Below are 14,007 nucleotides of genomic sequence, written 5' to 3'. Positions count from 1 at the left end.
TTGCGGAACTTGCATTCCCAACAACTTCCTGAGTTTCACTTCAAGTCAGATCTCAAAAACTACTTAAGGAAACTGTGCTAAATCATTTTAAAAGCAGGAGTTCCATGTATCTGGCACCTCAAAGGTAGCTAATTCTCACATATATCTTAAGGACATGCAATCAGACTGAATGAATCACGAAACTGAACAGCCCAAACGAAGACTGAAGAGATGTTTACTTCATAATGCACATGTCAAGTCACTTGTGCTGTTTACCACAACTCTCCTGTCTCTGAAAGATGAACCATGACACTTCTTTATAAAGTTTTGCTGGGATGACTTGTACACCCTTATTATTATTTAAATGTGAATCATATACCTGGTTTTAATGTTTAAAACTTTTAAATTATTTGTTTTCCGGCTGTTTAAGAGCCTGTCTGTCCCTCTGCACATTTCTGTCTTTCTGTGGGCTACCCAAAATACTCTGCTATAACGGAACAATCAACACTCTGCTGAGGTAAATGATCTCTTTTCTTGGGTCTGTCAAAACCTAAATTTAGTGATCATTATGATACTGAGCCTACTTATTCTCCACATTCTTCTGATACAGAAGAAAATACTTGGGTTTCACAGTTTTGGACAAGTTGTGCAGAAGTCTTAGTCTAATCCAGTGTCCACTGCTAACCTGTGTCTGATGCCATTTTGCCGTATCTATTAAAATAAATAATCTCATGCCTAATCTGAGGAATCTTGTCTTCAGGAATTTGTACGCTAATTATAAATGGATTAGTGAACAAAGATTTTTGAAAGAAAAAAATATTTTCTACTACATTGAAGTGGATGTGTCAAGAGTAAATTTAATCCTAATAAGGTTTAAATAATGCAACTCAGTTATTCTACAGAACCTGTTTTTCACTTACCCATCGGAAATCTTTTCCATCAAATTTGCTGGCACTCGTAAATAGCACAGTCCTGGCTGGCATATTAATTCCCATAGCAAAAGTCTCTGTTGCAAATAAGGCCTAAATAAACAGACTAAAGTTAAGCAAGCAAAAACAAAGGCTCTTAAAGCAAACATGCAAATAGTCAGAGATTGCTACACAAAACCTCTCCAAATTTTACTACTTATGTACAGTCAACATAGGAACATAGGCACATTCAATATTTAAAAACTGGACCAAAAACATTCTTTCCCCCTTCCCTTATTTCCTCTGGGAAAATATGAAAACTGGTTAGATGGGACCATGTGAAAGACTCCAAAAGATAACACAAAGGGGTGCAAATTGCTTTAATGAAAAATAACAGTTAATTTCCACATTCAAAGTTTGCAAGAAGAGAATAGCAGTTAGCTACCCAAAAAAACCCCACAACTTTCATCTAAGGTTAGATTTTTCTGAATGTACGTCCCTTAGGGCAACCAACAAACAGCTTAGTAAATGCCTACAGTCATTTATAGGAGCAAAATCTATCATAAGACAGGTCAAGAAAATGTTGAAGTTAGACATTGTAAGTTTAAATACTTCAGAATAAAATCTGGAACACTTAAAACTAGAGCTGTAATTGTGCACTAACGTAAGACATCTAAGGCAAAAGTATTAAAGACTACAAACTTTGGAGAGAGAGGGGGAAAAAAACCCCAACCGCTTCAAGAATAGTTTTTTCAGATAAAGATGGAGGCATTTATGCAAATATTTGCATTTCTCAAGGGAAGGGAGCTGCAACCAATTACACAAATTAACCTGTGCCACTGGAACAGCTACAGGCTTCCAGAGGTGCTGTGTGCATTTGTACAACCCAGTATGTAGATCCACAGAACTGAGCCTTTCCCTTCATATGTGTGTAGCTCTTTTTAAAATTGCTTAGCTACTGGTCCACACAATGTTCAAAATAAGTTTTTGGTAAGTAAAGCCTTACGCGTCCTACATAGAATCACATTCAAAACACAAAGCATTTTTCAGTTTGGCGTGTGCAATGAGTCTTTCACCTTTTTCAGTCAAGGAGCAGATCTCCACTATAATACCAACATACATTCTGAGCTAAGACATACTTCTTGGTTTTTCAGGATTACTGACGGTGTATTCACAACAGAGAAAAACCTAAATATGGACATCGAATATATACCTTTATTAGGCCCTCGGAGAAAAGAATTTCTATGGTTTCTTTCAAGATAGGAAGCAGGCCACTGTGATGGATACCAATTCCTCGCTTCAGAAGAGGAAGTACATGCTCAACCTGGGAAGAAACATATAAAGACCAGTAAACAAATTTTAGTATTTGTTACTAAAAAATAAAATCTGTATGGAAAACCTCAACACTACCCTTAGTGTTCATGTAATTCACTATTTCCTGATTTTAAATACAATAAATACCCCTTCAATATTATTTTCCAGTTAGAACTAGGAATGATATGAAGGATAAAGCCAGAGACCAATCTTTTCAGTAGACTAGTCTTAAATTGGGTTAGGCCAACTGTGAAGCTATGCCCTAATTTACACATGCAGTTAGTATTTAAATATGCCTCTATAAAAAAAGAATTGCCTCATTTAAAATCATTTTTGGAAGTAGTGATCCTGGTATGCATGAGATATTTTGTTTCAGTTTTAGTTGCAGTGATTTAACTTACTGATATGTGTTGTAAAACAGTGAAGTCAGCACCTATGAGAGCCATACAAGGAAATTCAGGCTGTAAATGACTAAATTAATCTCTTAAATTCTGAAAACATTACACTTAAAACAAGTAACTACATAAACTTAGCTTTGTCTTTGTTTTTTTTTTCTTTGAAAATAGAGATTCTCATTAACAACCTGTTAACACTTGGTTACCACCCCAAACCTAATTCTGAGAATACGCTTTTGAAATATCATTGTCCACAGAGACAAAACCAAATTACTTGAATGTAATGCCACTGTTATAAGCTTACCAAAAAAACCAGTGCATAACACCTTATATGTCGGACTCCTATTTTCTGTTTTTCTCAAGTTCACAAACAAAACAGGTATGTGGAATCCAAAGCAAGTAGGCATAGCCAAAAAATTAAATGGTTGTTTTTTTCAAGGAGAAACTGCCATGCTCACAATAAATATCACTACATTAAGAAATGATGGACATAAATAAAGGAAAGATGGGAGTAGAGAGAAATTATAGTTTTAGTATTTGTTACAAAAGTACTGAATCCTGTAATATTCTGTCCATTTAGAAGCTTGTATTTTTCCACTGTAAAGATAGTCACTATGCTTAGTCATTATACAATAAATTAGAATGCAGATGCATCAGTTCAACTTTTTGAAAGGCTCAGCAATCAACACCTGATGAAGTGCATACTGCACTCTCATTTGAACTATTTCCAGACAGTTTTAACCCAGATATATCTCTTTATAAGGCCTTATGTTTACTTAAAAACATAATTAGAAAAAAATAAAACACCGGGTACGAACTCCATGGTTAATTTTGGCATATGTCATTTGCTGGAATCACAACTGGAAGGAATCCTAATTACTGAGTCCTATTTGACAATGCCAAGGAGCAATGCAAGAGATACTAAAACCCAGGGAGATGAATGAGAATATCCAGCTTATGATTTCTGTACCCACTACAAAAGACCCACAGCCTCAATAGTTGCAGAATACAGGAGAGCAGCAGCCACTCCTATTCAATATCCACTCACCTGAGGAAGCTTTTTGTCTTCATCTGACAAACAATCAATTGCATTATTGAACACTTCTTCAACCATCTTTTTTTCTTCATCTAAGAAGGCAATTTGTAAGTTATTACAAAATCTAGAAGGCTAATACCATATGTAAATAAAGCATTACCACATTGTAGTATTTACAAAAGTTGACAATAAAAATAGCGTGGAAGACTGTGAAGTCTACACAAAATCACCAGTATCGGGTCAGACAATCAAGACCTTGAATGTAAGCCTGAAGGAGTCTAAGAGTAACCAGAAGTAGATGCTCAGGGAAAAGGAAAACAGAACAAACCTGGCAGAATAATCCAAACTTCAGCTATTTCCAAGCTTGGGATTTCTCAGTTTTATGTACTTTCTGTCTATTTCATAAATCTCCCTGTTTCTCTTCTACCTACTAGTCCCTGTCTGCATGGACATAGAGGCTCTTCCTCTTCCCTATTAATTCTCAAAGTGTACACCCTTTCTACTTAAGTAGTACAAGTGTCAAGAATATATATTCAAAGGTATGACTGAAGGAAACATATAAAAATGCATCTCTGCATTTGTGCATACCTTTACATTTTCTGACAGAAACAGCTGCATTATTTTGCAACATTGAACCAGAACATGCAAAGATTGGAGCAAGTAAGCAGGCAAGAACCCTGAACCGTTCACAAACATGAAGTGATATGTTGATTTACAACAAATTCCTTATTTTTGTTACAACCCGTAACAATTCCGAGAAGCGATGAACTTATTTTCCAAGCTTGGTCTTAATCCAAAATGAAAAAATCTTCTTTGTTTACCTTTTGGGTTTTTCTTTGAGGAGAAGGGGGAGGAAGGAAAGAAAGAAAACTGGATTGAATAGCTGAGAACAGCCTTGTGGTTTGTTACACAGTTGTTTCGACTTTGAGAGAATATTCATTTTTCTAATGGACATAACATGAAAACTTGGGGAAATACTTCTGTTATGACCAGTCTTCTCCTATTATAGATAGGATTTTCTAGGAACTCTTGTGCTATCATTAGAGTGAACAGGATTTTGGAGAAAGAAATGAAGTTTATAAAACAGAGGAACAATTCAACATTATGATGACCAAGTACTCTTTGTGCACCAACAGCTTCCTACTGAAAATAGCCTGAGGCACCAGCATAGTAAATGAAAAAGCAATATGTATTTTTCATTTGTTTTTACACAAAAGTCCCAAAGGAAATAGAAATTATCTAACCAGAGTAACATTTCACATCAAACTACAACTGTGAGTAAAAGTATATTTTATTTATCTGTACCTGTATTGAAATCTAACTTTGTCATCTGAAGTGCGTAGGCTTCGCAGTCTTTCTTACTGAAGCTGAAAATAATCACAGGTTGGAAATTCCTTTCCATTATCATCTTCACAATCTTAAAAACATTCGAAGGACCTGCAGAGAGATTACATTAATTTACATGTAATTTTAGCAAAAAAAGTATCTTATGGAATAATTGAGACACAAGCACAACTTGCATAGACATTTGTTGTATTACACAAAGAGCTACTTTAGAATGGGATTCAAACTCACCTTTCATTCCTCCTTTCCTGCCCTTCTGGTCCCCTTTTGCTAAGTCTCCTGCGTCTCTAAGCACTTGCATTGCTGTATTAAAATTATCTTCTCTGAAATCTCCCTAGATATAAAACACAACCTTTGTAAGCAAACTTTACATAGCCCACTTAAAAATACTCAGTGCTTTGCATAGCCAGTACCATTACTCCATATTTACAGGCAGAAGGACAAAAACAATGCATAAGCTAGCAAGTAAGTTTACTAGGTCAGTGGCACAGCTCAGAATTACATTGGTGACTCTGAAGTTATTGCTCATTGTTCTATCCACCACACCATCAACCACACTAGACCTGCTGAATGACACAATACCAAAACTGACTTTTAGGAATGTCTATATGAAATTACAATGCCCAGTGAAGACCTAGCTTCAAGTGCAATACTACTGTTTATGGCATTAGCTACTGCTGTGCAAGCTGATGATGAATTTTAAAGAAGTCATTACTTCAAAATCACCTAAAGACACAAAAATATTTTGTTCCCTCAACCAAAGTAAAATTTAAATGCTACCATATTTTCTTTTGAGTGAGAAACAGTACAAGAAACATCAGATACTTTGCAGATTTACAGAAAGCAGCATGCACTTTAAAAAACAAAGCAAGGATGAGGGCACTTAAAGACATCTCAGCAAAGTATTACTCAGCTGACTACATCACATTAGGTAATAAAACCAATCTCTTCTATAAGACTCCAAAAATCTAACAGCAATTCAGCAATCACCGTTACCCATTTGTACTTCATTTTAACACAAACATCCTTTGTATAGCCAATCCAAATTTTGCAAGAGATCAAGCTCGTGACTGATATACAAAGAAAAAGATCTTTCAAACAAACTGAATATTCCTTACATTTTCATCAACAACCAGATGGAGTCCATCTCCTCCTGCTGGGAATATGTAATGCTGCAGTGGAGTGGGTCGATAGTCAGTGTAAATCACATGGCAAGGCTACAAAGAAAGAACAGCATACACATAAGTATTTAATATTTCTAATTGCATTGTAAAAACACTTGCTTGATGGAAAATCCAACACGTGACTATTAAAATACATCTTTCTAAAAGCCAGGAAGTAAGACTCACAGAAACTAAGATAACACATTTTCTTTCCTGAATATGGACTAGTGATGTTGCTTAAGAAAAGGAAAGTTTGCAAATCCTTTAGAAGAACACAAGTTGGCTACAAAAATTCTCTCTCATTAACACAACAAGTAAGGACAGGTAGTATTTCCTTCTGTATTATTACACAGACTCAAAATCCTAACACCTTCTAAAACCAAAGGAAAAACTGTTAATTTCTATCTTGTAAAAAAGTCTGCAGTATTTCTTACACCACCTAAACCAGGCACACAGACTTGTAAAAACAATTAAGGTTTTAATGCACGAAGAAAGCTTGTTTAGAAAAAAAATAAGCAAAACATTTCCTTTAAAACATTAAGTATTATGTAAATCTGCTTTAAAAAAATCAGAGTCTAGTGTTCTGCAAAAGAAGTCAAGGTTTTGTGCCAAGCTTAAATAGACATCTCTTATACCACGCTCCTTTCACCACAAACAACATAAGAATCAATCTCTAGGGTATTTTTAAAATTGGACCAACCTCTTGTGGGCATTAACTTCCCTAATTCTAATTCCCATATTCTTTGCTGCAAAAGCATCTCTTAAAAAAACAATAAAATAAACCTAATGGTTTTGGATAGATTTCTTACATTCCTCTTTTCTCACTTTGTTTGCATGCATATATAGTATTTCCTATGGATTTATGATTTAGTTTTGATTTCCGCATGGCCTTTTTACTGAGCTCTTCAAACAAATTCTCCAAATAACCTCTGAAAATCATAGTATGTTCATCGTGTTTCATAATTCAGATTGTTTGTTGAAATCAAGCTGTTGAAATCAATCTAAATAAGTATGGAAAATAAACTTTAAAGAAACAGCATTAATGTTGCTATGTAGAACCAACAGCCTGTATAGCTGTAAACGCTAGGAGTACAAGCAGGGAAGCCAGGAGTGATCTATACCATCATTTATAAGCAATAAGAAGATGACTAAACAGATGCTCAAAGGTTCAGTTCTCATCAACCAAAGAGACAGTATTATACCACAAGACAATAAGGATGGAGGTATAGCACATCAAAAACATTACTTGTTTGTGAAGATGGCAGATCCATTCAGCAAACTGACGGGCATTTGGAATAGTTGCAGAAAGGAACACATAATGAACGTTGTCAGGGAGCAAAATAATTGTCTCTTCCCAAACCACACCACGTTCTGAAAATGGAAAAGTCACATGGGAAATGTATGTGAATAAAGCCTATTTTTCAGCTCTGAAGCCAAAGAACAGCAAGCTTAAAGATAAAATAAAATGAAAACTGAAAAAAGCCTTCCCTACACAAATGGGGTATATCAAATGCCCTCAAAGTGGCTTTTGCCTTGGCAAAGAACATGAAGACTGCAACACACAATAACTATCTTATATACATTCAGCAGAAAACAAATTCTGAATGATTTATGCACAAAGATGACTGATTTTAAGGGAGAGAATAAAGATTTAATTCTTCAAAAGAAAAAAAAAATTGGTTTTGTGGGAAAAAAGAAAGATTTCTTGAAAAGAAAAATTGTACATATAGGATACCTGAATCTCTCATGTAGTGGATTTCATCAAAAATAACCCATGCGACTTCTCGCATAACCTCAGAACCTCTGTAAAGCATACTTCTCAAAATCTAGGAAAGGGGAAAAAAAAATTGAGATCCTTCATATGATATAACAAGTTACATGTTATAGAGATGTCAGTAAGAAATTGCCAGAATTTTGGTTCATATTTACATGGCAAGACGAAATCTTTTTTTGCACAAAACTTAAAAGCATTTAAACATTGTCTGTGAGATGCTTTCCAAGTTGATTCCAATCTAACAAATCTCATGATATGAGATGAACTGGTTTCCCTTCAAGAACAGTGAAGGAACAGGAAAGCAAAAACATTACTTTTCTCCCAGCCACTATGTGGCAGCATATTTATTACTGGTCTACATATCTACTTCTGCCAAGCTGCCTTCTTCCCTCATCTTAATAGATAACCTCTCTATGATCAAGAGGAAATCTTTTGTCAGAAATACAGTCATCCTGTCTCTCCAGCCCAATCTTACCCTACCAGAGTCTTCTCCATAAGATTCTTTACTCCTTTGAGGTAAAGACAGAAAGAGAAAAATTCCAACTCATGGCTGGACAGATTTCTACAGCAGAAATATGAGAACACTGTGCCAACAATACTTTGTTACCAAAGGTGAAAAGCTGTATATTCCTGCAGTACTAGCATCTAGCGTGAACCACTCAACTATCACTCAATGATTTTCCTCTCCCCATTTTGTTTCCCTAGAACAAAATACTGACGCTACAGGATTCAGTAAGTCTGACTGACTTTCAGTACTTCACATCTATCCAAAGAAAACTCAGTGTCTTCAGCGTTCAGGAAATTAAGTTCTGCCTTTCTCCATGTGAGAATGAAAGTTCCTGACCGATAGTCCAAAAGCATGAATTTACAGAAATTCAACTAACTTTTTCAATAACCAAAAGTTAAAACATTAAAGGGAGGCATAGTGAACTTTATAACATTTTCTACCCTAATGGGGCTTATTATGACCACTTTAATCTTTACTATCAGACCTCTCAGTCAAAAGAGGGTAGAAGAAAACACAGATCAAGAATTAATGTCTGATCTTACCTCGGTTGTCATTACCAGACAAGAAGCTGTAGGATTAATGGTGACATCCCCAGTCATCAAACCAACATCCTGAAATTCTTCATACATCTCACGGTACTTCTGATTACTCAAAGCTTTAATTGGACTTGTAAATATCACACGCTGTTTCTCCCTCAAAGCCAGGGCAATTGCATACCTGTATTCAAACATTGTACATATTAAAGTTGTCAGGAAGACATTCAGAGCATATTACTTTCGTCTAATCTTCTGCTTAAAAAAATGAAATAAAATATGCAATTCAGAACACTGGTATAATGATGTGAAGCATTTCATATCTAGATTATTAAGTTTAGTGCAATCTTAACTCAACTATGTATGCCTCTTTGGAGAGTGACAAACCATTGACAACAAGTCACCTTATTTTTATGGACATCAGATGACATCTAGTTTAATCTAAAATCTAATTGTCACTGTCTCATGACAAACTATTACTATTTGAACCCATGCTCTAATATATCTACATATACATCTCACTTCTCACCTCAGGTCAGCAAGGCTACTCCACTGTCAAACCAAATCCTGACAAAAAATGTACACTATCTTTTAAACATTTCTTGCCTGATAAACGCCAAGTTGCAAATTAAATCAAACCAGTGCTTCTGACAAAGCAAAGAAAACACAAAAGAAACTTCTTATTAGTTATAGCCAGGGGCTAGAAAACAAAGGTATTTTTTTCTAAATTCATGCAAATCTGTATTGCAGAAACTTTCCTTTCAATCTATACAATAACATCTCAACAAAAACAGATTGTTTAAAAATAAAACATAAGCTTAAACATGAATTAAGCCTTTCACTACCCACTAAACAAGATGAAAGAAGTAATTTTTATATTCAAGAGTAGTCAATTCAACTCTTAACACTGATGGTCCAACCTTTGTATCAAGAAACTGAGACACAACAGCTATTGATGCTTCAACAAAATGACATGACAAAAATAACACCATTCTCTTATTAGAACCTGTCAGAAAATTACTTACTCTGCACAAACAGTTTTACCAGCTGATGTATGAGCCGACACTAACACAGACTGGTTATTATCTACACAAAGAATAGCTTCTCTCTGAAAGGCATCAAGAATAAACGGATATTCCTAAAAAGAAAGCAAGCAAAAACATTACATATTTTTAACACAGACGGTTACTTACATCTAAGTAATTTTGTGACTGATCTAGTGTGCAAATTACAGGCAGAAATGAAATCCTGTAGATATTTGTAACTTCGGCTGATCTTAATCCAGTATTTTGCAATGACTTTGTATTTAAATTATTTTATCTAATAACACACCTAAGGTCTTTGCTTATGTCTTGTTGTCATAGGAAATTAAAATCTTGCCCTGATGACTGAATTTTCTCTAATTTACTAATTTAGAAAGAGAAACTACAGTGTACAACTGAAGCCATCGCCTAATGTTGTAAAACAGAATTAAATCACAACAGCCTATCCACCCCATTCAACCACATCATTTTACTCCACCAAGTTTAAAATATAGAAACACCATTCTTACTTATGACAGGCCATCTTTTCAAGGTACTCTTTTCCAAGCCTTATTTACAAAGTAAGTCGTTTTTCCTTCTACCCTCATCTACCATCTAAAGTATATGCAAAAAGAAAAATCAATGCAATCTATCACATACTTTTGCAGCTTTTCCAGTTCGTGGCTTCAGGCCTGTGAAGTCTTCATCTGCTGGAAGTGCAACCTATAAAATACATTTTAAATAAAAACAGTTGCAGAATTCTCAGTGTCCACTCCAGTCACATGGCAAGCTATGAAGAGCTGGGGCAGGAGATGTAAAGTGCATGAAAGCAAATCTGCATTTCTATTATCCTGTTTCTATGAGCTCATGTGTCAAGGGTTCCTCCCTTTCTCTCAGAGTTTTTCAACCAATATCTCTATCCTCCTGCCCCAACAATGATCATTCTCTCACTTATCTGAGACTTCCTACTGTCTTGTGTGAAATATTTCTGCTTTATCTACCTTGGAACATTAGGTCTTCAACCCAAGACTCAGTCATGGCTTCTGGCCAATGGACGTTAGAAGCAATTACTCAGGTCACATTGATAACACTCCCTTTCCAAGGACAATGTGTTTATACAGGTAAAGTCCCTGTTCCTGGCCAATATCTAACATTCATTTGTCCTAAATATTTAAGGTCCCTTCAGTTACTAAATGATGGTGAACCTCTACCAGACATCTCAAGATAACAAAGACTGTACAGATGCATGGGCTTTAAAACCTGTATCATCAATTGCATGTACAGTTCCTTCATTACAAAGGTCTAATCATGCAGGGTCCTTGAATGTGACCCTGATTAACTTGAGCTAGTTCTGGAACACAGCACAGAAAAGAAAATGAGCATAAAAGTACAAGGAAGTCAAAATTTACATATTTAATACTCATAGAAACTCCTTCTGATAATCATCTTTGGATGAAGGATGATTAAAAAAAAATCAGCATTAATACTTCTGATTTTTCATATTTTAAATTGTATTTATGTTTATTAACACAATTTGAAAAAGGACAGTTTTCATTATTTTGCTTTTACATAAAAAGACTTTTTTCCTTTTTTGCCAAAATGTAATTTTCAACAGTAACCAGACTTGCAAGAAAGCCTTTCCTTCTTGAAGCAGAATAGCAAAGTATTTCAGTGCACTGCTGCACAATTAGACCGCACTATGAACACAGCCGTGTTTTAACAACCAGTAGGTTTTCCTCCTCAACAACAGTACTCAGAATATGACTGGTACCTTTCAAATACGAAACCTATCAACATTATCATCGAGTCTTTCACAATCACTCATTTTACTGCAAACATCATTCAAACTGCTTCTGGTAAGACATCCTATTAATTTTTCAACTGCATTTTGTGCATGCTCAATGCCAGATACAGACCTCAAACTCTTTACAAGCCTGCTCTACCTTAAATAGAATATGAAATAATATCTCTGCTTGAGGCTAGAAAGGCTCTAAGGAGAGATCTGGACAGGGTGGATCGATGGGGTGAGGCCAACTGTATGAGATTCAACAAGGCTAAGTGCAAGGTCCTGCACTTGGGTCACAACAACCCCATGCAACGCTACAGGCTTGGGCTGGAAAGCTGCCCAGCAGAAAAGGACCTGGGAGTGTTGGTTGACAGCCAGCTGAATATGAGCCAGCAGTGTGCCCAGGTGGCCAAGAAAGCCAATGGCATCCTGGCTTGTATCAGAAATAGTGTGGCCAGCAGGAGTAGGGAAGTGATTGTCCCCCTGTACTTGGCACTGGTGAGGCCGCACCTCGAATACTGTGTTCAGTTTTGGGCCCCTCACTACAGGAGAGACATTGAGGTGCTGGAGCGTGTCCAGAGAAGGGCAACAAAGCTGGTGAAGGGTCTGGAGCACAAGTCTTATGAGGAGCGGCTGAGGGAACTGGGGTTGTTTAGCCTGGAGAAAAGAAGGCTGAGGGGAGACCTTATTGCTCTCTACAACCACGTGAAAGGAGGTTGTAGAGAGGCAGCTGTCAGCCTCTTCTCCCAGGTAACAAGCGGCAGGACAAGAGGAAATGGCCTCAAGTTGCACCAGGGGAGGTTTAGATTGGATAGCAGGAAAAATGTCTTCACTGAAAGGGTAGTCAAGCATTGGAACAGGCTGCCCAGGGAGGTGGTTGAGTCACCACCCCTGGAGGTATTTAAAAGACATGTAGATGTGGTGCTTAGGGACATGGTTTAGTGGTGGACTTGGCAGTGTTAGGTTAATGGTTGGACTTGATGATCTTAAAGGTCTTTTCCAACCTGAATGATTCTATGATTCTATGATATAATAAGTACAAGTGCAATAACCAATATTATCATACTGGCAGTAATACATATAATTCTATGAAACAAGCCTATAGTTTTCATGTGCATTTTCACTGCACTCACCTCATGTGTACAACCTTCAACAGTTTCCACAGCTTGCACCTTTACTTGAGGCATCAGGTCTGCCAGACTAAAAACAGATGAGTTAGGATTGCCAAAAAGGTATTTAAAATTTCTGCTTTCTTTATAAATGTGAAAATGTTGAACTTCACCTCTACTTTAACTGCAACATTAAAAAAAGGATGCACAAACTTGAAACAGACAGTTGGCATAGACTACTACCAGGACTAAGAATACTTGTGCTAAAATGTTGTTACTATATAAATCTACTTCAGCTACTGCGTTGGGATTTGTAACACTTTAAAAACTTGCACCACAAAACTGCACTTGGATCACATTTGTTCACATGAAGTTTTCTGATTAATGGGGACTTGTTTTCAATACAGAACAAAGCAAAATTCAAGACCTGTATTTCTGCTACTAGTCATGACACCAAATAACAGCAGCCTGAAGCATTCCAAGCAGCTGCTTGAAGATAAGACCCATCTTTTCTTTACCAGTCCCTTCTCTCATGGCCACGAGAAGGGACTAGTGTCTCACTGCATAAAACAGTGTTTTTTTCTGACGGTTTTAACATACTTAGTAAGCTACTTTGGGCAAGTATACACTCTACTGAGACCACTAACACAGAAACTGACTTAAAATGTTGACTCTGGTTCTGTTTTGTTTCTATACAGGTACCATTTGTTCACAGTGTTCTGAGAAGTCTTCTCATGACTTTCCCACAGAAAATCTTACCTTAAACTTAAGAAAAATCACTGTGTAAAACCAAATGACAATCCAGACCAGAATTCTGTCTGACATAAGTCAGTAATACACCACCCAGAGAAAAGTATAAGAACACAGCAAGCATATAATTTCTATTTCTGTAGTGGAGTTTTCTACATCTTGAGCTAGGAGGTACACACCTGCATTTGGCAGGTCTGGATGAATTTTTATGCCATGAACCCTCCTAATCATTTTCTGAACCAACATAAACTTCCAAGTTCCCGAGATCTCTTAAGACACACTAAGCTGGAAAAGTGCCCACACTGTCCCTTCAATTTGTTTTCAAAACCCCTCATACCTATCACAATGTTCTGGAAAGAAAAGAGGGAGAGACATACAGATCCTAA

At 36.4% G+C, this 14,007-nt stretch overlaps 1 protein-coding gene across 1 annotated transcript in view; it reads right to left on the bottom strand.

Moving 5' to 3' along the window:
• MTREX (Mtr4 exosome RNA helicase) overlaps positions 1 to 14,007 on the bottom strand; it is a 48,371-nt gene that overhangs the window by 33,045 nt on the left and 1,319 nt on the right. Inside the window, exons 3-14 of the mRNA XM_075526535.1 lie at positions 12,896 to 12,962; positions 10,637 to 10,699; positions 9,980 to 10,092; positions 8,964 to 9,138; positions 7,875 to 7,965; positions 7,386 to 7,510; positions 6,095 to 6,193; positions 5,208 to 5,310; positions 4,938 to 5,069; positions 3,645 to 3,724; positions 2,101 to 2,211; positions 900 to 1,001 (exon numbers count right to left, since the gene is read on the bottom strand). Coding sequence (XP_075382650.1) covers positions 900 to 1,001; positions 2,101 to 2,211; positions 3,645 to 3,724; positions 4,938 to 5,069; positions 5,208 to 5,310; positions 6,095 to 6,193; positions 7,386 to 7,510; positions 7,875 to 7,965; positions 8,964 to 9,138; positions 9,980 to 10,092; positions 10,637 to 10,699; positions 12,896 to 12,962 — 1,261 coding nt within the window. The remainder of the gene's footprint in view (positions 1 to 899; positions 1,002 to 2,100; positions 2,212 to 3,644; positions 3,725 to 4,937; positions 5,070 to 5,207; positions 5,311 to 6,094; positions 6,194 to 7,385; positions 7,511 to 7,874; positions 7,966 to 8,963; positions 9,139 to 9,979; positions 10,093 to 10,636; positions 10,700 to 12,895; positions 12,963 to 14,007) is intronic.

Source organism: Mycteria americana, chromosome Z (assembly GCF_035582795.1).
Source record: "Mycteria americana isolate JAX WOST 10 ecotype Jacksonville Zoo and Gardens chromosome Z, USCA_MyAme_1.0, whole genome shotgun sequence".
Classification (NCBI taxonomy): Eukaryota; Metazoa; Chordata; class Aves; order Ciconiiformes; family Ciconiidae; genus Mycteria; species Mycteria americana.
Note: the sequence above shows the minus strand (reverse complement) of the source record. Positions and strands in the feature narration are given on the sequence as shown.